General features: G+C 39.3%; 2 protein-coding genes and 1 non-coding gene across 7 annotated transcripts in view; 2 read left to right on the forward strand and 1 right to left on the reverse strand.

Moving 5' to 3' along the window:
• LOC137209365 (zinc finger protein 585A-like) overlaps positions 1-25,763 on the forward strand; it is a 77,448-nt gene that overhangs the window by 46,800 nt on the left and 4,885 nt on the right. For 2 of the 5 annotated variants that reach the window (XR_010936010.1, XR_010936006.1), the window contains one exon: positions 17,535-17,568. The exons of 2 other annotated variants lie outside the window; for them this stretch is intronic. The gene's annotated coding sequence lies outside the window, so the exon portion shown is untranslated. Of the gene's footprint in view, positions 1-14,616; positions 15,809-17,534; positions 17,569-25,763 lie in introns of those variants that run through there. One more of the 5 variants, XR_010936008.1, reaches the window with a different exon arrangement.
• TRNAG-CCC (transfer RNA glycine (anticodon CCC)) lies at positions 1,622-1,694 on the forward strand. The gene has a single exon. It is a non-coding gene; the product is annotated as a tRNA-Gly (tRNA).
• On the reverse strand, positions 1,888-21,883 carry ZNF25 (zinc finger protein 25). Its single transcript, XM_067710986.1, has 6 exons — positions 21,728-21,883; positions 19,339-19,452; positions 8,305-8,431; positions 7,912-8,007; positions 5,829-5,892; positions 1,888-5,336 (listed from the first exon to the last, which is right to left on the reverse strand). Exons 2-6 carry the CDS (start codon positions 19,351-19,353, stop codon positions 4,253-4,255), a joined length of 1,386 nt encoding a protein of 461 aa, XP_067567087.1. The 5' UTR covers positions 19,354-19,452; positions 21,728-21,883; the 3' UTR covers positions 1,888-4,252.

The following is a 25,763-nucleotide window of genomic DNA, read 5'->3' on the forward strand; positions in this document are numbered from 1 at the left end:
CATCTTTAGTATCATTACTCTGAATTCTTTTTCAGGTCGATTGCCCAGTTCCTCTTTATTTATTTGGTGTTGCAGGTTTTTACCTTGCTTCTTCATCTGTAACATTTTTTTTTTGCCATGTCTTTTTTTTTTTTTTTTTTTTTTTGGTGTGTGGGATTGTGTTTCTGTCTTACTGGTTCTTTGACCTGAGGCTTCCAACAGAGTTTGTAGGCCGTTGGGTAAAGCTGGGTCTTGGTGCTGAGATGAGGACCTCCAGGAGACATCACTCCAGTGAATATCCCCTGGAGTCTGAGGTTCTCTATTTGTCCAGTGGTTTGGACTTGGAGCTCCCACTGCAGCAGCTTGGCCCGACCACAAGCTTGTGAACCAAGGTCCTGCAAGCCACATGGGGAGGCCAAAAAAAAAAAAAAAAAAGAACAGTAACAAAGAGTAAAATATAAAATTAGACTGGGAAACTAACAGATATATTAGAATATAAAAATAGAAATATAGATGAAACAACAACTGGAAGGTAAAACCACAATAGTAAAAGAGAGGAGAACAACAACAACAAAAAGGTGGAAAAGGCCTTGGCTGTGGAGGGCCTGGCCTAATCAGTGGTGGTGTTTGGGTGGTGGGCAGGGTTTATGCTTAGGAGACACAGGGCTAGAAAAGGCCCTGGGGTGTGTGTGGGGGTGGGGTTTAAGCTCAGCGGAACAGAAGGAGCCCAGGCGTGCCCCTGCTCTCAGAGGGTGGGGGACCCTGCCTCGGAGTCCAGCAGGCTTCCTGGGCCCAAGTGTGCGGGGCAGACATCCTCCGCTCCTTCTCCCACTCCAGTCCTGGAAGGCCCCACCCGCCTGTGTCTCCTGTTCTCGTCCTGGCTTCCTTCTTATGCCCCCAAGGCAGAGTCAAGATGGCGGTATGGGAGGACTCAGAGTTAATGTCTCCCCACACCACCAGTGCCTGCCAGATGCTGGTAGGGGACCTCAATGCCCAAGGAGATGTGAGGAACCCCAAGTGAACCAGTAGGATGTGTGGGGACTGGGGGATGTGGAGAAGTGGAGGCCTGACAGGACTGGCACCCCTGAGGGGTGGCTGAGAAGGGGGAGGGGTTCCCACACCTGGAGGGACCCTCTGGGGCTCAGATCAGTGGGGAGCACACTGAGCATTTCCCCTGCCCAGCCGGCCAGGGAAGTCTGCCCTGCTCTCAGGCCAGGTCCTGTGCCCCCAGAGGCCCCCTCCGGGCCGTGTTGATCCTGGGGGCATAGGAAGGAGGCCGGGGGAGAACAGGAGAGGCAGGCAGGAGGGGCCCTTCAGGACCAGAGGAGCAGGAGAGCAGCAGCAAAAGGCATTTGCTCTGCCCACTCAGGCCCAGGAAGCCTGCTGGTCTCCCAGGCTGGGTCCCCTGCCCTCCAAGGCCCCCACCACAGGCTGCATTGGTCCAAGATGGCAGAATTTAGATTGGAGCAGCATTTAACAATTCTATGAAGCGTGGGCAATAAAATAATTTTCCTAGTAATGTAGCTGGTGGAGTTGGGTATTCTATTTTGCTTTTGTTATTGGGTTGCATTAGTTAAGTATGACATAAAGATGTACTTTATTATGAGATAGTGAGAAAATTAAAAAATGATACAGGGGGACTTCCCTGGTGGTCCAGTAGGTAAGACTCTGCACTCCCAATGCAGGGGGCCCAGGTTCGATCCCTGGTCGGGGAACTAGATCCCGCATGCCACAACTAAGAGTCTGCATGCTGCGACTAAGAAGTCTGTGTGCCACAACTAAGAAGTCCGCATGCCACAACTAAGACCTGGCTTATTTTGGCTCAGCCAAAATAAATAAATATATATTTTTAAATGATACAGGGAAAACTGGCCACTGACATGGAAGAAAATACAGGAATACTGTGAGTAGGGATCAATTAATTTAATTTAGACAATGTTTATTTCATAATTTACTGCTACATTCCATCAGGAAATTTGCTTTGATGTTACAACAGTCCAGCAGGTAAAACACATTTGAAAATAAATTCTAATGCTTAGTCTTGTAACATATAAATATAATGCACATAATATATTGGAAAAACCCCCACCTACCCACAGATTGCTATATGCATCATTTCTGAAACATACCGTATATAAAAGTATACCTTTACATTGGCTGTGATGTTTTCAGCTCTAAGAAAACTTAAATTTGTAAAGCACCAGATGGTAGCTATCTTAGGCTCATCTTAGGCATGTGAGGCATAACACTCACCTCTGCTACTGTAATGTGAAGGCAGCCACAGGCAAAACAGGTACAAATTTTTTTTGCTTTTTGTATTAGTGTTGTAATAAAATTTGTATTTATAGACACTTAAGTTTGAATATCATATAATTTTCACATGTCACAAGATATTCTTTAATTTTTCTACCATTCAGAAATGTAAAACCATTCTTAGGTTGCAGGCGGTGGGCCAGATCTGAATCACTTGTGGAAAAATGTACAACCAAACCAAACCAAGGCACTACAGCAATGAAATGAGGGATGAATGCTGGTAGTCAACCTTTTATTTATTTTGCAAAATACTTCAAGAAATACAAATTATAACGATGATAGTATCTAACATATAGCTCTTCCTGTGTCTCAGACACTATTCTAAGTGCTTTAAAAATATTAACTTTTTACACCTCACAACAATCCTAACACATTTTCACTTTTTTTTATAGAAAAGGAAACTGAGGCACAGAGAGGTTAAGTGCATGCTTCATGCTGGAAACTGAGCCTGGGCAGTAGGAGTCCAGAGTCCACACTCTTAACCTCTATATCACGTTGCTTCTACCAGGAAGAAAAAGGTAGTGAAGAATGTTTAGGACTCTAATACAAAATACAAATTCAGACAGCTCTGCAATCTGCTAAAACAACACTAAGACAGACGTTTCTTTACATAGCATTTTTTTTATTGTGTAGGGTGTTTTCAGCTGTTTTTTAAAATGAACTTAGGTTTTTCCTATAAATAAATGTATCCCTAATGTAAAATTTGGCTGACCATGAGTTGAAAAATTTACAAAAACATTTTTAGCTTCTTTCTGAAAGATTAGTTCAGTAAAATCCAAATCCATTCAGAAATAGGAGGAAAAGATACATTATAATTTTAAGAGTATTACACTTAAATACACATTCTTATTAACAAGAGTCACTGCTGAGACTTAATATCTTCATATACATAAAAGTTACTGAACTAAGGGCTTCCCTGGTGGCGCAGTGGTTGAGAGTCCGCCTGCCGATGCAGGGGACACGGGTTCGTGCCCCGGTCCGGGAAGATCCCACATGCTGCGGAGCGGCTAGGCATGTGAGCCATGGCCGCGGTGCCTGCACGTCCAGAGCCTTGTGCTCCGCAACGGGAGAGGCCACAGCAGTGAGAGGCCCGTGTACCGCAAAAAAAAAAAAGTTACTGAACTAAATAAGGCTACATATTTCCCTATGTACAGTTATGGATGGGTCCACATGCACATCAAACATCCACAATCTGTATTCTGTAGCACACTGACATTCACACATAAATCCTACATACTACAGGACTCTTCACATGTGTTTAATGATGTCACCTGGTTATTCAATTTATTTGTGCTTTTTAAGAAGCTCCATATATCTAGATATTTGCAGGTTTCTTTAAAAGAAAAACAACAACTTTGTAATCAGATTTCTGCAACATGGCTTCTAGTAAAAGTGTTACCCTAGGTACAGATTCTCTTGGAATTTTTGTTAAAAAGCTTTCATATATTTAAATACTTATAAAGGTTCTATACTTTATCACTGATCTGACATTCACCAAAACATCATTTCTTGATAAAGCCTTCCATATGTGTTTCAGTCTTTGTGATTATCCTCTTTTACAGTATTCTAAGTCCAACTGATATAAAAAGATTTCTGAATGGTCAGGATACTGATAGGAATCTCACTCATGTGAGCTTTTGGATGTCTAAATGATGGCTACCGTGACAGAAATTTCCTTACATTCACTTACTTACAGGATTTCTCTCATATGGTTTCTATGCTGTACAATAAAGTATGACTTCTGAAAGAGAGGTTTCCCTCATGTTTTACAATTTGTAGTGTTTCTACCATCTAAGTTGTCTGATACTTAGTAAAAGTCTGAAATATGATAAAAATTTCTCCCTAAAATATTTACAGACTTTCTCTCCATGATGAAAGACTGTGGCTGAAATTTTCCCATACTGATATTTCATAAGGTTTTTGTCTCATGTTAATTATCTGATTATTCTGAAGGATAAATTCAGACAGAAGAACTTCCCAATTTATACTCTTTATAAGCTTTTCCCTTTGTGTGTGTCTTCTGATGTGCAGTGAGTTTTGATTTCTGGAAAAAAGTTTCCTTACACTCCTGACATTCATAGGGTTTCTCTCCTGTGTGTTTTCTCTGATGTATGACAAAGTGTGATTTCTGAGAGAAGGATTTCCCACATTCTTTACATTCATAGGGTTTTTCTCCTGTGTGTGTCCTTTGATGTAATCTGAGGACTGAATTCACAGAGAAAGATTTACCACATTCATTACATTCATAGGGCTTCTCCCCTGTGTGTTTTCTCTGATGTTTAGTGAGGTCTGATTTATAGTAAAAGTTTTTTCCACATTTATTACATTCAAAGGGTTTCTCCCCTGTGTGAGTTCGCTGATGTACTGTTAGGGCTGACTTCTGGTAGAAGCATTTCCCACATTCCCTACATTCATAGGGTTTCTCTCCCGTGTGAGTTCTCTGATGAGTTTTGAGGTGTGAATTTCTAGAGAAGAATTTCCCACATTCCTTACATTTATAGGGTTTCTCCCCTGTATGTGTTCTCTGATGTACTGTGAGGTGTGATTTCTGGGAAAAGGATTTCCTACATTCCTTACATTCATATGGTTTCTCCCCTGTGTGTGTTTTCTGATGTACCATGAGGTATGCCTTAACGTAGAAGAACTTCCCACATTCAGTACATTCATAGGGTTTCTCTCCTGTGTGTGTTTTCTGATGTTCCATGAGGTGTGGCTTCTGGTAGAAGGATTTCTCACACTGATTACATTCATAGGGTTTCTCTCCTGCATGAGTTCTCAAATGTCTACTGAGAGATGACAGGTGGTAGAAAGTTTTCTTACATTCTTTACATTCATAGGTCTTCTCTCTGGTAGGAGTTTTCTGTTGTCTTGTGAGGTCTCCATTCCGAGAGACAGATTTCCCGCATTCACTGGGTTTGTCCTTTGAATGAGTATGCTCATGTATTATGAGGACAGACTTCTGGCAGAAGGACTTTCCACATTCATTGCATTTATAGGATTTCTCATTGGTATGAGTTTTCTGATGTTTTGTGAGTTCTCCATTCCTAAAGAGAAATTTCCAGATTCATTAATGTATACGGATTTTTTTTTTTTTGGTCTGCTGTGTATATTTTCCAAGTAACTCTGAGAACCAATTTCTAGAGATTTTTCCAATATTCATTAGATTCATAGGGCTTCTCCATTGTGAATATTCTATGTTGAAATACATTATGGCTTAACATTTGGTAGAAGGAATTTCACTTGCATTATAGGTCTCTTAACTGCCTGAACTCCACTTTGTGTAATAAAGCCTCCCTTATCGTGTAAGTAAGAAGAATCAAAAGACTGTTGCAAAGTTGTAATCTCCTGATCTTGAATTATAAACAAGGTCTCTATTATGAAACAAGGCTTTCCCATTTGGATTATGTTCTTTGGAATTTTCTCCAGTGTTAGTTTTTTCACATTTATTATTAACTAGTGCTCTCTCACTTCTAGTACCCCCATCAAGACCCTTTCTTACGAAGCTTCTAATCTCAAAATTGAATTCTTGAACTTGCCTTGAATTTTTAGCTTGGCTTTCCTGGTATCTTGCTCCTTGGTCATGAGTATTCCATAGGTCTTCTACAAAGGAATCCAAAATTTAATACCGTATAAATCTTAACACATTATTATGGTCATAGGGTGGATTCTTAGGCTTCAGGCCAATATCCTCAAATGAAGGAACTCTCAAGTGCAAACTTCCTCTATCTCAGTGGTTTAGAAGAAACATAAATAACACTAAAAACTGCTATAGCAGAGGGGAAGGGACCTGGTTATAAACCCAAGTATCTTTGACACTACAAATATGATCTTAAAAACCTGGAGAAGGTTAAGCCAAAAAAAAAAAAAAAAACAAAGAATAGGGAGCAGAGAACAAAGGACATTCAAAGTGCTGCTGAACAGGAATGTGAGACACAGAGAATGCTGTGAGTCCATTAAGGACAATGAATAGTAAGTAGGGTGAAAATAAAAATTAGTAGACAACTGTGTTCACTGGAAATATCAGAGGAAAGATTAAACTGGATGAAGGAGCTAAAGTATCTGTCTTTACCCACTCAAACCTAGTTTACTGTGTTAGGATTCCTAGTAATCAGTAGACTATAAACTTCCACTTTATTTCTCTTTACCCATAATACAACAATCTCGATGTCAACACTAAAGTGACTTTCTCAAAACATCCATTTCCTAATGTTTAGAGGAAAATTCCGCTCTGTCTAGTTGGCTTAATTTTTGCTGGTTCAGAAGACCCAGAAACACATACATCCAAAAGGAAAGATTAAAGAAAAGCAGAGTGCAAGCCATCCTTATAACAGAATGAATTCCCAGTTGTAGCACCAGAGATTTTCAATGCTGACCACCAAATACTGCATCTCCAAAAGAGAGTTACCTATGACTCAACACTAGTTTTATTCTGCTTTCACATCTTAGCTCCCACATATCTGCTTCAATTTGCTACCTGATCTTTAAAGAGTAATTATTCAACATTGTTCTAAATCTTTATGGACCTTCATATTTATTCATCTTTAAATGCTTGAAGAAAGTGAAAGATTATGAGCAGAAGCTTGGGGTTAGAATTTCATGGCATTTGTGGGGAAAACATAAAAAAAGTTGTTTGATAAGGACATGTGCAAGGTTAACTTGGATACTCATGAAATAAGATCTTACATATGAAAGACATTTAAGAGAGCAGATGAAATGAAAATTAGCATGTGTTTTGGGGCCACAAGGAAAAATAAGAATCAGGGCTTCCCTGGTGGCCCAGTGGTTAAGAATCCGCCTGCCAATGCAGGGAACACAGGTTCGAGCCCTGGTCTGGGAAGATCCCACATGCCACGGAGCAACTAAGCCTGTGCACCACAACTACCAAGCCTGCGCTCTAGAGCCCGTGAACCACAACTACTGAAGCCTGCACACCTAGAAGCCTGTGCTCCGCAACAAGAGAAGCCACCACAATGAGAAGCCTGTGCACTGCAACCAAGAGTAGCCCCCGCTCGCTGCAACTAGAGAAAGCCCACGTGCAGCAACCAAGACCCAACACAGCCAAAAGTAAATACATAAATAAATAATAAGATGCAGTAGGCAATAAAGCGCCAGACTAGTTCTTGACAGAAAATTAGGTGTATTTTGTATCAACTCCAAAATAATATAACCGATGAAAGGCATAATGATTTGTAAACTGATTTCAGAGTTTAAAGAGAGAATAGGAAATTAAAATGGGTGCTGGAAAAACTAAGGCATTTTGTTGTTAATGAAAGGAGGAAAATGGCATGACAAAATTTATAAGACAGATTTTAAGATTATAGTTGCATACTTTAATGGCAAGGAGTAACTGGGAATTCTAGAAAAAAGACAAAATGAAAGTTTAAGTCAAAGTTAGTATATAGGGAAGAGAAGTAAATCTATTTTAAAAATGTCAAGCAAAAGAGGGAATTTAGATGGAGAACGAAAACTGGAATTGTGATTTATGTTGCTTACATATGCAGATCAAGTATCCTCAATCATTTCCAAAAGTACAGGGCATTTAAAAAAGAGATTCCTGAAAAAAAAAATTTCAAAAGTCAAAGGCACCAACCTCCTCACAGGTTATAATTTCTAACTTACCAGGGTACTTTTGACGTGGAAATTCTACTTCTAATATCCATGGCTCTTTTCCTTGCTTCAACTTGAAGACGGCATTTGGCTTATTCACACAATAACCTATTAACAGAAAGATAAAGAAAACAATACAAATTGCTTGGAATACACAACTCTGAAGGATAAAGAAGTGCAGTTTAGGAGCAGAACAAGGAAGGTTCCACATAGGCTTGGCAAATTTAGATTGTATCAGTGGAGTGCATGGGGACACACATATTTTTCTGGTACCCAAAATGGATTCATCAACTTTGACCCCTAAAACAAAGCTAATATTCAACCCTATAGGGGACTTAACAAATTCCAGTAACTGAGAAAGGAAATGCAAACTACTGGGATTACAGATGGGGAAGATTTCCTCACCCACTGAGATGAGGTGACGATAGTTCTCCTGCATCACTTCCCTATACAGGGTCCTCTGAGCAGCATCCAGCAACTGCCACTCCTCCTGGGTGAATTCCACAGTAACATCCTTGAATGTTACTGGTCCCTGAAACAACGTATTTCAGTTAAAACTGAAGCGATCAAAATACAGTACCATCTAAAAGACATGTGAACTGTTAATGTGCTAACTATAGTATTTATTCTGGAGAGTTAGATATACTGCCACCCTGCTTTATACATATATAAAATATTTGTTCAGTATATATTTACTCAGATATCACTCCATGCCTGGAACTCTGCCAGAGATACAGAGATGAATGAAAGCAACTTTTTTTTTTTTTTTTTTTTTTTTTGTGGTACGTGGGCCTCTCACCGTTGTGGCCTCTCCCGTTGCAGAGCACAGGCTCTGGACACGCAGGCTCAGCAGCCATGGTTCACGGGCCCAGCTGCTCTGCGGCATGTGGGATCTTCCCGGACCGGGGCACGAACCCGTGTCCCCTGCATCGGCAGGCAGACTCCCAACCACCACGCCACCAGGGAAGCCCCGAAAGCAACTGTTCTTGTCATCAAGGAGCTTACATGCTGACAGGGAGGCAAAGATTAAATTCTTAAATGCAATATGCATAGCAGTTGCTATGACAGAAGTATGTACAAGATGAAAGATGGTCACAAAGGATGGCCAAGATGGTGGAGAAGGAAGACTCTGAGCTGAGCTCCTCCCACAGGCACACTGAAATTACAACTATTCACAGAGCAACGATCTCTGAAAATTATCTGAAGAGTAGCAGAAAATATTCCCCACAACTAAAGATACAAAGAAGGAACCACAGTGACATGGGTAGGAGGAGAAGAGACACAGTATAGTCAAGACCCACACGCCCATGTAGGTGACCCACAGATAAGAGGATAACCAAAATTGTAGAGGTTGTCCCCAAGGAGTAAGGGGTCCGAGCCCCACATTGGGCTCCCCTGCCTGGAGGGTTCTGCACCAGGAAGACGAACCCCCAGAACGTCTGGCTTTGAAGGCCAGTGCGGCTTGAGAGCCAGAGGACTGTAGAAAACAGAGACTCCACTCTTAAAGGGTGCATGCAAAAATCTGACACGTTCCAAGTCACAGTGCAGAGGGAGTAATTTGAAAGGAGCCTACCTCAGACCCACTTGCTGACCTTGGAGAGCCTCCTGGAGAGGGAGGAGGCAACTGGAACTCCCCCTGGAGACATAGACACCGGCAGCAGCCATTTTGGGAGCTTGTTCTACCATGAGGACACTGGTGCTAATAGGGACCATTCTGGAGTCCTCCCTCTAGCCTATTAGTGCTGGAGGCTTCCATGCCCACCAATGGGTCATCACCAATCCCAGGACACTTCAGGCCATGCAGCCAGCCACGTTGGGTCCCATTCCAGGCACCCCACAGGCCGTGCAGCTAGCCAGGCAGGGACCCAGCCCCTCCCAACAGTGGGCCAGGAGCCACTGGATGAGGCAGGGCCTGGCATCCAACAGGGCTGAGGGTCAGCCCTGCCTACCAGTGTGCCCACAATAGTCGGCCCCACAACAAGGAAGGATTCATGTAGCCCACATATAGGGAACCAGTAGAGCTTATAGCTCTGGTGATCAGAGGGGAATATACTGCTGGGCCTCAGAGGACATCTCCTACATACGATTACTTCTCTAAGATTGAGAAATGTAACCAACCTACCAAATGCATGGAAATAAAAACAGAGGATTAGGCAAAATGAGGAGACAGAGGAATATGTTCCAAACAAAAGAACAAGACAAAACCTCAGAAAAAGAATTAAATGAAGTGGAGATAAGCATTCTACCCTATAAAGAGTTAAAATATCTTTTATGAATATAAAGACGAAAACCTTTAACATATTACTAGTAAATCAAATCCAACAAAATAAAAAAAAATAGATTATAATCTATACCATGACCTTGTGTGATTTATCCCAGGAATGCAAGAGTGGTTCAACATACAAAAGTCAATCAATTACAGTAATAGAGCAAAGGGGAAAAAGTAGAAGATCATTTTAATTGACGCACAAAAAGTGTTTGACAAACTTCAACACTCTTTCATGATAAAAACACTCAGTAAACTAGAAATAGAAGGAAATTCCTCAAAATGATAAACAACATTTTTAATCCACCTCTACCCCAGGTAATAGCATACTCAGTAGTGAAAGACTGAAAACTTTCTCCTTATGACCAGGAACAAGTCAAGGATGCCTGCTTCTGCCACTTCTAATCCACACTGTACTGGAAGTTCTAGCCAGAGCAGTTTTACAAGAAAAGGATATAAAGGCACCCAAACTGGAAAGGAAAAAAAAAAAAAAAACTATCTCTATTTGCAGATTACATTAATCTACATATAGAATATCCCAAAGAATCCACAAAAACGAAAACTAATAGAGCTCATAAACAAAGTTGGCATGTTGCAGAATTATAAGATCAACCCACAAAAATTGGTTGTGTTTCTATATACCAGTAATGAAAATCCAAAAGAGAAATTAAGACAATTCCATTTAATGTAGCACCAAAAAGAATAAAATACCTAGGGATACATTTACTCAAAGAGGTGTAAGACTTATACACTGAAAACTGCAAAACATTGCTCAAGTATTAAAGAAGACCTAAATAAAAGAAATGACATTCTATGTTCATAGACTATAAGATTTAATATAGTTCAAGTGACAGTACTACTCCAAGGAATCTACAAGTTCAGTCCAATCCCTAATAAAATCCCAATGACTTCTGCACAGAAATGGAAAAGCCAATCCGCAAATTCATATGGAATTGCAAGAAGTCCCTAATAGCCAAAACAAAATTGGGAAAGAAACAAAGTTGGAGGACTCACACTTATTTCAAATCTTACTATAAAGCTACAGTATCAAAACAGTGTGATTGGCATAAAGATAGACATATTGTGCAATGGGATAGAAATGAGAGTCTAGAAATAAAACCATACATCTATGGCCACCTGATTTTCAACAAGGAAGACAAGACCATTCAATGGAGAAAGAATAGTTTCTTCAACAAATGGCACTGCGACAACCAAATGTCCACATGCGTAAGAACGAAACCTGACCTCTACTTCACCCCATATAAAAAAAAATTAACTCGAAATAGATCACTGACCTAAATATTAAGAGCTAAAACTATAAAACTCAGAAGAAAACATAGGAATAAATTTCCTTACCTTGAATTAGGCAATGGATTCTAGATACGACACCAAAAGTACAAGCAGTAAAAGAAAAATAAGCTGACTTTATCAAACTTTAAAATTTTTATGGGGACTTCCCTGGCGGTCCAGGGGTAAAGAATCCACGCTTCCAATGCAAGGGGCGCAGGTTTGATCCCTGGTCAGGGACCTAAGATCCCACATGCCATGTGGCGTGGCAGCCAAGGAAATTTTATATATATATATAAATATATATATATATAACTTGTATGCATCATAGGATATTACCAAAATAGGAAAACGACAACTCACAGAATGTAATATAATATTTGCAAATCGCGTATCTGATAAAGGTGTTATTATCCAGAATATATAAAATATACTTGCAATTCAATAACAGAAAAGATAGCCCAGCCAGAAAATGGGCAAAGAAATTGAACAGACATTTCTTTAAGTTATACAAATGAGCACATGAAAAGATGCTCAGCATCATTAGTCCTTAGGGGAAATTCAAATCAAAACCACAATTATACCACTTCATATTTACTATGATGGGTGTGTTTTTTTTTAAAAAAAAAACAACAGAAAATAACAGGTGATGGAGAGGTTGTGGAGAAACTGTAACCCTTATATATTGCTTGTGGGAATGTAAAACGGTACAGCTGCTGTGGAAAAGTTTGGCAGTTGCTCAGCAAGTTAAACATACAAATACCATACAACCCAGCATACTTGTACACAAAAGTTCATAGCGGCACTATTCACAACAGCCAAAAAGTGAAAACCACCTAAATGCCCATCAGTGGATGAACAGATAAACAATTGTGGTATAAACATACAATGGAATATTATTTTGTCATAAAAATGAAGTATTGCTACATGGTATAGGGTGAATGAACTTGGAAAACATTATGCTAAGTGAAAGAAGCCAAATAGAAAAGGTACATATTATATGATTCCACTTATATGAAATATCCAGAATAAGTAAATGCACAGAGACGGAAAATAGATTGGTAATTGCCAGAGGCTAAAGGGAGAGGGACTAGGTAATGATTGCTTAATGGGAATGGGGTTTTCTTTGGGGATGGCAAAAATGTTTTGGAACTATCATGTTGTAGTGGTCCCACAACATTGTGGATGTGCTAAACGTCACCTAACTGTACGTTTTAAAATGGTCAATATTATGTGAATTTCACTTCATTTAAACCAACAAAACCTTCTAACAAAGAAATCTTCAGGTCTCGGTGAATTCCACCAAACATTTCAGTGGTGAATTGCACCAAACATTTAAGGCAGAAACAATACCAATTATATGCAATCTCTTCCATAAAACAAAGAGGAGAGAACCGTTCTCAACTCATTTTATGAAGCCGACGTTACCCTGATACCCAAACCTAACAAAAGGATTATCAGAAAAGAAAACTACAGTGGTGGCTTGCACCTGTTTGTACCAGATCAAGAGTGCTGATTGTCAAATTTTGGGCAATTGATTAACATCATTTTGTAGCTTGAAATTAGCCCTGGCAGGGGTATTTATACCATAGAAATTGGTAAACAGTACAAACCAGATTTCTCTCCCAGTCCCCAAAATCTGATTAAACATTTACCACCATAGTGACTACCAACCAATATCTTTCATGGTTATAAGTACAAAAATCCTCAACAAAATATCAGCAAATCCACTACCTGATTTCAAGACTTATCACAAAGCTATATTAATTGTGTTACTAGCAAAAGGATAAACACACAGATCATTGGAACAAAAACAGTATCTAGTAATAGAACCACACATATAATTTTGACAAAGGTTCAAAAGAAACTCAGTGGATTAAGGATAGTCTTTTCAAAAAACTAGTGCTGGAACAAATGAGTAGAATGGTGGTTCCCAACGTATGGGGGGAGTGGGGAGTTAGTGTTTAATTTGTGCGGAGTTTCAGTGTAGGATGATGAAAAGAGTTCTGGAGATGGATGGTGGTAATGGTTGCACAACAATGTGAATGTACTTAATGCCACAGAGCTATACATTTAAAATTGGTTATGATGGTAAATTTTGTTATGTGTATTTTACTACAATTAAAAATAAGTCAACTATACTTTAATTTTAAAAAAGAAAAATAAATAAAAGAAAACAACAAAACACTAAAAATAGCTATACAAAAGCATCAAATATTAACTTAAGCACTAGAATTTGAGAGATAAAGATCCAAGAAAAAAGTGAAATTAATTATGATGAGTCTTATACCTCTGGTTAGCATTTTCAGGGCATTTTCCAATTTCATAGCCAGGGCAAAAATGTAGAGCAGAAAGCAGCTCAGAGCCAGCATCTCTAAAATAAGCATAAAGAAAGAAATTCTGAATAGAAACAAATTCTGAGAAGCAAAGGAGAAGTTGATCTTAACCTTAACGAGAACAAGCCTCTAACCTAGTGTTTTCTAAAATCAGAGATCTGAGAATCCAAAGGTGAACAAAAGATAAAATTCAGAAGAGACAAATATTTCAAAAGACAACAGAAAACCACAACTTATTTCATTCTTGGGGGCAAGTAGGGAAGAGAGGAAACTGGTTCAACCTTTAACAAACTTTTAATGTTTGCTTATGGTCTTGTGTGATGTATTAGCATCCCTAAGACCCCTGGTCACAAAGCAAGTCAACACCAACTTGCCTTTTGATACTACCTGGTGACTGAGTGGGAGTTTCATATTCAAGAGGTCCCCAAACATAAGCTTAGTATTTGTAGAACTTTTTTGTTGTTGTTGTGGTGGTGGTATGTGGGTCTCTCACTGCTGTGGCCTCTCCTGTTGCGGAGCACAGGCTCTGCACGCACAGGCTCTGCACGCACAGGATCAGCGGCCATGGCTCATGGGCCTAGCCACTCCGCAGCATATGGGATCCTCCCGGACCGGGGCACGAACCCTTGTCCCCTGCATCGGCAGGCGGACTCTCAACCACTGCGCCACCAGGGAAGCCCCCTCTGTAGAACTTTTTTACTTCCTATCAAATGTCTCAAAGTGGTCAGTTTATTTTAAGTTGGGGAAGCAGTTTCTGGAACCAAAGGAAAGCTCCATAATTTATATGGATGCTCTGAAATACAAACACTCACCATTTTCCCCCCACAGGCCTTTACTGAGTGCATGGCCACAACCCTCCAAAGGCTGGGAGCAGAGCACCAGGGCAGGAAGAGATGTCTCTGGTGCTTAAAGCTCTACAGGGCAGCAACTCCTCGGTCATCCAAAAGAAAAGCTGGTGGCTAAGCTAAAAGCACATCAGTGGAGCTCTGGTGGTGTTCACAACCCAAGCCCCCTGAAGGGAAAGCCTTGCTACTGCCCTCAATCATGTGAAGCTTGGTGGTGAACAGTACCTCGCTAAAGCCCAGGGCCATCTCAGCTACATATCTGACTTAGCGAGCAGACAAAGGAAGGGACGTGACTTTTTCTGGAGGTATTATTTACTTCAATCCCTACTGTACTTTTATATATAATGTCTAGCAATAATAAAGAAATAGGAGACATGCAAAGAAGTAGAAAATTTTGATTCATACTGAAGAAAGGAGCCTATTGAAACAGACCTACAGATTAACCTAGATGTTGGGATTAGCAGATAAGGATTTTAAAGTAATTACCCTAAAACTAAATAAATAAAACTAAATGACGTAGTGAAAAAAATTGAGAATATAAATGAAATGATGCGAAATCTTAGCAGAGAAAGAAAAACAAAAGAAAAAACAGGAATTTTTAGAACTGAATGATACAATATCAGAAGTGGATTCTACAGACTTATGAGTGAAGAGAACTGACAGAGCAAAAGAAGGATGCCATGAACTTGAAAACAGTCAGCTCAACAGAAATATCCAAACTAAAGGACACACACACAAAAAACAACCCAAACTGAACAGAGCATCTGAACATTTAGGACAATATGTACATATTTCAACACTGTGTAATTGGGATTTTAGAAAGAAAAAGAGAATGATGCAAAGGAACTATCTGAAGAGTGAGTTCCAAGAATTTTAAAAAATGATAAAAGGCAACAACCTACTGGGCATATACCCTGAGAAAACCGTAATTCAAAAGGAGTCATGTACCAAAATGTTCACTGCAGCTCTGTTTCCAACAGCCAGGACATGGAAGCAACCTAAGTGTCCATCAACAGATGAATGGATAAAGAAGATGTGGCACATATATACAATGGAATATTACTCAGCCATAAAAAGGAACGAAACTGAGTTATTTGTAGTGAGGTGGATGGACCTAGAGACTCTCATACAGACTGAAGTAAGTCAGAAAAAAAAAAAAATACCGTATGCTAACGCATATATATGGAATCTAAAAAAAAAGAAAAGAAAAAAATGGTCAGAAGAACCTAGGAGCAAGACGGGAATAAAGATGCAGACCAACTAGAGAATGGACTTGAGGATACGGGGAGGGGGAAGGGTAAGCTGGGACAAAGTGAGAGAGTGGCATGGACATATATACACTACCAAACATAAAATAGATAGCTAGTGGGAAGCAGCCGCATAGCACAGGGAGATCAGCTTGGTGCTTTGTTACCACCTAGAGGGGTGGGATAGGGAGGGTGGGAGGGAGGGACAAGCAAGAGGGAAGAGATATGGAGATATATGTTTATGTATAGCTGATTCACTTTGTTATACAACAGAAATTAACACACCATTGTAAAGCAATTATACTCCAATGAAGATGTTAAAAAAAAAAAAGGCAACAACCCACAAATCTTCGTCATCCTTCAAAAGGGATAAATGCAAAACAAATCATGCCTGTGTGCATCATGGTCTAACTATTGAAAACTAAAGATAAAATGAAAATCTTAAGCACAGAGGAAAAGAACACATTATATTCAGGTGGATAACAGTAAGATGAAGACTAGCTTCTCATCAGAAACAACAGAAGCCAGAAGACAAAGACATCCTAAAAATGCAGATACAAAGAAAACTCTCGATAAAGTTCTATATCCGGCAAAATGTCCTTCAAAAACCAAGGTGAAATGGAGATTTTCAGAAAGACCAGCCAAGTAAATTTGTCACCATCAGTGCTGAAATAATACATGAAATAATAAAATGAGTTGCTTAGGCTGAAGGGAAAGGATATCAGAGAGAACCCCAGACCTGTAGGAAGGAATAAAGAGCTCCCAAAGCAGATACGTACATAAACACAAAAGAGTTTTATTTACACACACACACACACACACACACACGTTTCTTTAAAAGATGAATACTGTTTAAAGCAAAAATAACAAGTATTGGGGGTTAAAATATATGTATAAGTGAGATATAAGACAAGGACCACAGGGTGAGGAGGCTGTAAGAGAATTATACTGATAAAAGTTTATTACACTGTTCATGAATACAGTATTTGAAGACACCATTATTTTAATGGTGCATGTTGTAATCTCCAGATTCAGCAATAAGCAAAATAACACACAAAAATAAAGCTTCAAAGTCAATGAAGGAGATACAGTGTAATACACAAAATACTCAAATATTCAACCCAAGGGAAGTACAGTAAATCTAATTAGGATAAAAAGAAATATAGATATAAACATACTAGGATAAAAGATATCTTAAAAAGCAGCTAGCCCAAAACACAAATTTATTTCAAAGGTGTGACAAGTTAACAGGTGAATTTTCAATAGTACCAGTAGTAGAAGACAATGAATGCTTTTCAGTGTTTTAAAAGGTAAGAACTGTCAACCAGTATTTCTATACACAATGAAAAAGCTCTTCGTGGATATTTCATATAAAGAAAACTGAGAATTTTCCACCAGCAGACCCTCACTAAAACAACAAGCAAGCAGAATAAAAACAATAACTATAAAGGATGTTTTCAAACAGCAGAAATTGATGGCAGCAGAACTTGAGAGATGCAAGAAGGAATAAAAAAGACTTTCTAATCTGGCCAAAATGCCTTAAAAAATCCAATTATCTGCACAAAATAAATTTTTCCAGGAGTAGGTAGTGATGACTGTACTTAAAACTACTTCAAAAAACAAAAAGGCTCACTAGTTATTTCTTTTGTTCCAGACTGACCACTCAGCAGTTAATTACAGAGCATAAGGTAAGAAAAACATCATGTGCCACACCTGAACAAATGCCAGATACGGAAATTTTCATATATAAGGTATAAATGTGTTCAAGACTGACCAAAGCAGAACCATAGAATAGGTTAAATTTTTCTAGAGTCTCTTTCTTTCCACCATCAGGCCTAAAGGCTATGATCTCTAATTAATAATAATGTCCACACTGAAAATTTATGTTATAGTAATAATAACAACACTTCAAAAGTTGGCTGTGAGAATTATGTAAGATAAACTACGTCAAGGGCTTACCAAAGGGCTGGGCATTTAATTAATTGCTAAATATGCTATTTTGTTTTTAAAAATTAAGTTTAAAAAGCAAAGAAATGGTAACCACAGAATTCAGGATTCCTTTTCTCTGGGTAATGGTGGGATGAGATTAAGGAAGGGCATACAGGGGCTTCAAAAGTACTAGTAATTTTCATTGCTTAAGCCAGATATGGGATACAGTGGTGTTACTTAATCAGTATTCCCTAAATTATACATATACATTATGTACATTACTTGCATAAAGTATGATTTTTTAAATATTTAATGAACCAATAAAATCAAAATTCATGTCTTCTACAGCCTACAAAGTCATATACATTCTACTCCCTTCTACCTCTTAGATCTTACCTCTTACTGTTCTCCCCCAAGTTCACTTCTCTCTAGTTTCAGTATCCTAAATACTGTTTCTGGAACATGCCTCAGGGTGTATGCATTTGCTATTCCTTCTATGTAGTATGCTCTTCCTCCAGATTTCTACCTGGCTGTCTCTCATTTAATTCAAGATATTCCTCAAATATTACCTTTTAGAGTGGCATTCCCTAACCAACTTATTCCCTGTTCCTCACTTCTAACACTCTGTCCTCTTAAACTGCTTGAGTTTGCCTCTGAGCAGATACATAAGAAATATTACTCAAGTGTTGACACATTTTATTATTTAATATTAAAGAATCACATTTGTTAATATCCTTACCAATCTCATCAGAAAAGTCTTTAAGTATCAGCTTGTCAACTTCACAAGTTTTCCAACATTCTAATTTTCACTTGAAAGCTCAACTTTTAATATTAGCAACAAATACTAAGTTATTTTCCTTGAAATGACAGGCTCACATCACTCACTGTTGAGAAAATGTTTGAATACCATGTGAATACCGTAGTTTGTCTGCCAGTTGCTCTTTCACATAAAAATGATATTCCATGAAAAAAAGTGGCTAGGTGAGCTCACAAATCAATCACACAAGTGCTTTTCCTCAAGACAACCAACCATCATACTTCAGTATGCCGCAAAAGTACTTTAGGTGAACTTGCCATTTCATCCCACTGAATATTAAAAAGATGTGTACTCAAGGGTCAAGATTTAATAACATTACTAACTTTTACTGTTTCATCAAAGATATCCTTAAGTAAAGGTGGCAGTTTTTTTACTACTGCAGAGGAAGACAATGTCATTGGTGTCATCATCCTGATGTATGCCAGATAGGCAGCAATCTATTGCTTTTACACCATCAGTGCTAATGTCGTCAGTGTAAAAGGCAATTTGCATCCTGGTATTATGTTTTGACTTCACAAACCCTCGGAAAGGGTCTTGGGGCTCCCAGACTACACCTTGGAACTGCTGTTGTATTCAAACAGTATTTTCCCTGAAGGTGATTTTTAATGATTTCCACTTTTCTAATTTAATATATGGGCTCTCTTTCATAAAATTCACTGAAAACACACACACACAAAGTGAAATAAAGTTAAGAGGTAAATAAATGACTCACCCGGAACTTGTTCATTTTCTGCTGCTATTGGAAAGTATAGAAACTATGAAGTCAGAACAGGGAAAGTTGGAAGACAGAAGTCATAAGAGACCTTATCTTGCAGTCAGGAATCACCTGTGAGAAATTTACATACAACATTTTAGTAAAAGATAAACCTCTGGGAAAATGTCTCTTTGAGACATGAGAAGGAATAGGAAGGACCATGAGAAAGGAGTACCCACCTGTCCACTGGTGACTCTCATATAATCTTGATGAATCTGGGACATTTTTGAATCTAAACATTTCTTTCCTATTGGCTGTTTTGAAAATTATATGTCCATTACTAAATAACACAAAAGAATATAAAACTTAAATGTCCAATAATAGCAGATTAGTTAAGCAAGGTATATAATATATATCCAAAGTATGGAACCCTATGCTGACATCACAAATGATGTTGACGAGAAACATCTATTGATATGGAAAATCTTTTAAGTTACATGTCATAACAATTTTTCCTATTGATACTATAAACCCCACAAGGTTAGAAAGTCTTCAGAGCTCTCGAAAATAAGATGTTTCATCTCTCTAAATTTCAGTTTCTCCAGAATCACTTCTCCAAAAACCCTATTTTGACTAAAATATGGTACAGTGACAGGGAGGCTTCAGTTCTATGCTAAGCTCTGCTATTAACAAACCTAGTGACTATCTTAGTTTCTATGTTATTATCTTTTTTTAACATATTTATTGGAGTATAATTGCTTTACAATGGTGTGTTAGTTTCTGTTGTACAACAAAGTGAATCAGCTATACATATACATATATGTCCATATCTCTTCCCTCTTGTATCTCCCTCCCACCCTCCCTATCCCACCCCTCTAGGTGGTCACAAAGCACCGAGCTGATCTCCCTGTGCTATGTAGCTGCTTCCCACTTATGCTATTATCTTTAACATGAGAAGGAATTAGGTAATTTTAAACAATCATGTACTATTCTGATTCTGTAAGTCTTCATTCAGTACCACAAATCCAACAGAACCCCAGAATTCACTGGCCCCTCCAACCCTGGGCTGGGGCCTAGAGTAAAATGTAATTAGGCCTTGATGAATTCTGACATGGCCATCTAAACTGTTGACACTAACACAAATATAACTTCTAAAATAACAATTTGGCACCATAATCCCAAAATAGGCACTTCACATGGGGAGCAAAAGGTGCCAAATGCCGAGGTCCTTCTCATATGCAGAAGAAACCACTTCCCTGGTGCTTACGTGATGCCTACTTACTAAAGCCTAGATACACCATCCAATAAGAGGCATTATGATATCACCTTCATAATATGGAGCATGGATGAAATCGCTGTTTTCATCTTTAAAAAAGTCTGTCCCATTTCCCCTCTGGCCTGGATAGGATTCTCAGCTTCTCCAGTAAAACTTAAAATTCAGGGTTTCAACTATGGTTTAAATTCACATGTGTAACAGTCGTCTGGGTATCGAGACAGGTTAAAGAATGCAGGAAGGGCCTTAATTAACCTTTTACACAGGAGTTTTAAGGAAGCCTCAATTTTTGAAAATAGAATACTACATTGTACGATTAGGTCCACTACACTCTACTCTGGTGGTGCTCAGGGACAATCACTGGATTAAATACAACCCAAGCCTGTGGATTTTAGGGTGGAAAACAGCATGAGATACAGAGTAAAACAAATCCCTGCTAATGATGGCTAAGCCAGTTATCTCTCTGAACCTTCGGTACTTGTATTTATTAAAATGGAGGTGGTAAATACGGATTCAAAGGATGGTTATGATGATTAAGATGATTAAATGAGCCAATAGTGAAAAGAACAGCATACCTTTTAATGAGAAAAGCAGCTCACCTTTATTGAATCCTTAACGTACTTTATATACACTACCCTATTCAATACAAAAAACGACCCTAAAGGCTATTATAATTTTACAGATGAGTATCCGAGTCGTACCCAGATTAACCTGCCCATTTACCGGCGGGCGCTGGCCTTAAGCCCGGGCCCCTCAGGCTTTACAACCCACGTCTCCAACAGCCTGCGCCGCCCACGCGCCAGCGCCGACGTGACGGGTTTGGCATCCACGTCACAAACGGCTGTTCTCGCGCGCGTACGTCCCGCTATAAGCCCGGCGCCCCAGGCCTCCTCTAGCCGCCCCTTTCACGCAGGTCGAGAAACAAGGCTTCTGGGGAGGAACCGCACTGCGGACAGCCAGCCTCCCCGCCAGGCCCCCTGCCTGGCCTCTTCCCCAGTCCTCCTCGGAGGCCAGTCCGGCGCTCAGAGTGGGGGTGGGGGGCGGCGGCTGCCAGGGTCTCCGACTCGGCGCGGCCGTGGAGACCGGCTTCCCCCCGCCCCCGGCCTAGCGCCCGCACCGAAGCCTCCGACACACCTGCAGGGGCTCGGCCTCAGCTCCCGGCCCGCGCAGGTTCCAGGCCCCGCCCTCCGCGGCGCCGAGCGGACTGGAGGCGCCTGAGTCCTCTCCCCGCCGGGGAGCGAGACGGAGAATGGCGGCTGCTGAGGGGAGGTGGAATTGCTCATGCGCGGAACACTCCCGCGCCCCACGCAGGCACTGCGCGTCCCGGGAGCCTCCCGGCGCCTCCACTTCGGATGACGTCACGAGGGTCGGCTTCTTCCCGCGGTCCGAGTGTTTTCTGCTGGCCCGGTCCTTTCCTCACTCGCAGCGGTAACGGATTAGAGCTGGCCACCCGCTTGAAAGCAGGAAGCTACCTTGAGGTAGTGCGATGAATATCGATAGTAATCGAAAGGTAGTACTTGGAACTAAGTACAGTAGTACATTCAAAGAATAACACCCTGTAACAGCTGACTTTATTTTAGGAGTATTAGCTTTCAGAATTATGGAAATGACACATGAAACGTGATGAAAACATGAATAAGCTAAAACAGAAGACGAGTCGCACACATCCCACTTTACAAAAGGAAAAAACCTCGCTTAATGTTAGGTGCACACTCTTCTAAGATTTTCACTCAAATTTTACGCTAATGGTATATTTTGACTATCACTTCACTAAGGAATATATACTGAATGTATGCTGATTTTCTGATCTAACTTTATGACATCAGTTTACTCTGGGCCAACAATAGAAATGTTTCCTCTCAAAGTAATTACAAAAATACTAAATTTTTATAATAAAATTAACTTAAAAAACGTGGAATCCATATAGAGAAAATATATATACATATCTGAATAATGTGTGCACATGTGTGCATAGCTGTATACACACACACACACACACACACACACACACACACACCAATATCCTGGGTGGGAGGTGTTGGGGGAATGATTAAAAATAGTCTCTTGCCAACCCAGAAAATCCTCTCCAGAAATGGAGAAAGAAAAAATTATTTATTATTAATTATTTTATTAATGAACTAAGCATTAAGCTAGACTGCAATGCGCATTCCAGGCAATCTGCTAATGAGTTTGCAGACAGAAATATCACACTTTTATGTAGCCAGGCAGATACAACCCTTTCTATGTACTAAGAGAACTTGACAACACCATTTACTACACACTGTTCATCCTAAATTCACACGGTAATTGGGGTGGCCATTTCTATTAGTTAATTGCCTTTATCCAAATGAAAAGTAAAGCTTCTTGCATCTCTATGACAAGCAAGTAGCTACAACTTGTAGCCAAAAGCCTAGGAGTTTACCACAGACACAGGGAGATGGGGTGCTATCTTCCTTGGTGTTTATTTACATTTCAAAGACATAGCTCCAAGGCCTTTAACAAAGATAATCCTGGGTTGTAAAACTAACAAGAGGTTTATTTACTTTTTAAAAACATTTGCATGCATCTCAAAGGGACAGAAAAAAGGATTTCAGTTACAAGTTTTCTCAAGGAAATGCTCTAAGAAAAGAGGGGAGGAAAATCTTTTCCCCTTTTTGAACCAGGGAAAATTCAATTTTTAAATATTTGTATTTACTCTTACAGGAAACTATAAAACTTAACAATTTAAATCAAAATGACAATTTTTTTCTGAGAGTTTGGTTTTGTTTTCCTTGACAAATAATTTTAAACTTCATCAGGAAATATATAACCTCAGAGAATAGGGAGGAAATTTTATTGGAAATGCATATTATTATAAACATAATTTAAAAGTTTGGTGCTGGCTTCAAAGAAGAACGGAAACAGATCCAAATACATAAGAATTGAGTATATGTTAAAATAGTTATTTCAGGGCTTCCTTGGTGGAGCAGTGGTTGAGAATTCGCCTGCCAATGCATGGGACACAGTTTCGAGCCCTGGTCCGGGAAGATCCCACATGCCGCAGAGCAACTAAGCCTGTGCGCCACAACTACTGAGCCTGCGCTCTAGAGCCTGCGAGCCACAACTACTGAAGCCTGCGTGCCTAGAGCCTGTGCTCTGCAACAAGAGAAGTCACCGCAATGAGAAGCCCGTGCACCACAATGAAGAGTAGCCCCCGCTGGCCGCAACTAGAGAAAAGCCCGCGTGCAGTAACGAAGAGCCAACGCACCCAAAAATAAATGAATACATAAATTTATTTTTTAATTGTTATTTCAAACAATGGAGATAGTTTGGAATGTTCAGTTAATGATTTGAGAAAATAAGGTTAATGGTACATGAATTCAGCTGTAAATTTAAAAAGTAAACCATCAATTACCTAGAATATAAATAAAAGATTTTAAAGAACATAATTTGATATAGCGTGAAACAAAAGGCAGAAACCAGAAAGGATATAACAGAAAGTTAAAACACAAACTGAGAAAATATATTTAATAATTACGAGACACAGATTTCACACTCTTGATAAACTGCTCTTACAAATCAGTTGAAAGATGAACATCTAACATGCAATAAAAATAGAAAAAGAATATCCTCCTGCAGCTTTTCATTCAATCTACAATGCAGTGGACTGCCAGATGCCTCAATATTCTATTTACTATTGCAAAAGAAAATATATGGACAATTAAACTATGACATACCATTTACTTTAAGATGCATTACAAGATCCATTTCAGAGCTGTTAAAATACGAGAAAAAATGCATGTCTTAGAAATATTGAAATGTAATTATAAAAGAGAAAGTACAGGGACTTCCCTGGAGGGTCCAGTGGTTATGAATCTGCCTTCCAGTGCAGTGGACACGGGTTCAATCCCTGGTCGGAGAACTATGATCTCACATGCCGCAGGGCAACTAAGCCCAGGTGCCATAACTACTGAGCCCGTGCATCACAACTAGAGAGCCCACGTGCCGCAACTACAGAACCCATGCACTCTGGAACCCGTGTGCCACAACTAGAGAGAAGTCCACATACCGCAATGAAAGATCCCACCTACCACAACTAAGACCCAATGCAGCCCCCCAAAATTTTTAAATACTAAAAAAGAAAGTACAACTAGTCACTAAGTATATGAAAAATATGTAACATCACTAGAAATCAAAGAAATATTAAAACAAACATGAGACACTATTTTGTCTACAGTATTTCAAATTTCATTTCCTTTCAAATGTACTGCCTTAACTAAAACCCCACCTAGAATTTTCCCCAATTTTATTTTCTTCATACCACTTATCCAAGTGATTTCTATTTGACTGGTCCCAGGAAATGACAGTAGAATAAATTTGTAGAATGATGCTATTCATGTGGTCTAGACAGGAACTACTTTTAGATTTAGAGTAAATGTAACTTTTGAAAGTTTAGAAAGTAGGAAGATTTGAGATGGCATTTGTGGAGATTTGGAGTAATAGTATCATTATGACTTTTTTTTCTAGATACTAAATAGAGCCAAGGCTGAGTGAGAGAACACATTTTCAGCTTGTTAAGAGTGGACAGTTCAATGAGACAAAGAACTGACTAGACTGGGGCAGGGGTTATTGATTATGGAGCTGTAGATTGGTAGCTTGAAAATCTGATGGGCATTCAGTTGGTGTAAATTTTGTTTGCTAGAATGATGACTTGTAATAGTTTTCTATGTGGTACTTGGTCAGTGGTTTTTCAGCTTGGGATAGACTATGTTGCACTGGATGACAAATGTGAACAAGACTTTCTAAATGGTAAATAAACACGATTGTTACTCATTTTCTAAGACTGGATTGAAAAATATGTCCCTTAAATTCTAATAATATGTAGAAGCCTGAAATGTAGAAATGTGAGATGTGAGATATAAAGCAAAATTAAGTGTTAGTATTGTGGCACAGGCAAGGTTTTAAGGAAAAGTAAGTGAAAGTGAATGTGATTATCATGGTAGTTTACCTGTCAAACAAGTATGATAGATTGATATTAAGGTATCACAGCCAAAATAGTCAGAACTAGATTGCCACAGGTGACTTAGTCTGCCATTGTTTTGTACTTTCTTTTGTACATTCCTGTGAATCATGGCTAGAAGGAAAATTAGAGTGCAATCTAATAACTCTTCCCTCAAACATGAGGCAGTTG

The sequence above is a fragment of the Pseudorca crassidens genome, chromosome 16 (genome assembly GCF_039906515.1).
Source record: "Pseudorca crassidens isolate mPseCra1 chromosome 16, mPseCra1.hap1, whole genome shotgun sequence".
Taxonomy (NCBI): Eukaryota; Metazoa; Chordata; class Mammalia; order Artiodactyla; family Delphinidae; genus Pseudorca; species Pseudorca crassidens.

Coding starts and splice junctions, on each gene's coding strand:
- ZNF25 (XM_067710986.1), bottom strand. Junction 8,008..8,304: donor TCGTCACCTCATCTCAGTGG/GTGAGGAAATCT, acceptor TTCTGTTAATAG/GTTATTGTGTGAATAAGCCA. Junction 5,337..5,828: donor AGCCAAGCTAAAAATTCAAG/GCAAGTTCAAGA, acceptor ATTTCTCTTTAG/GAATGGAGAACTCACAAAAC.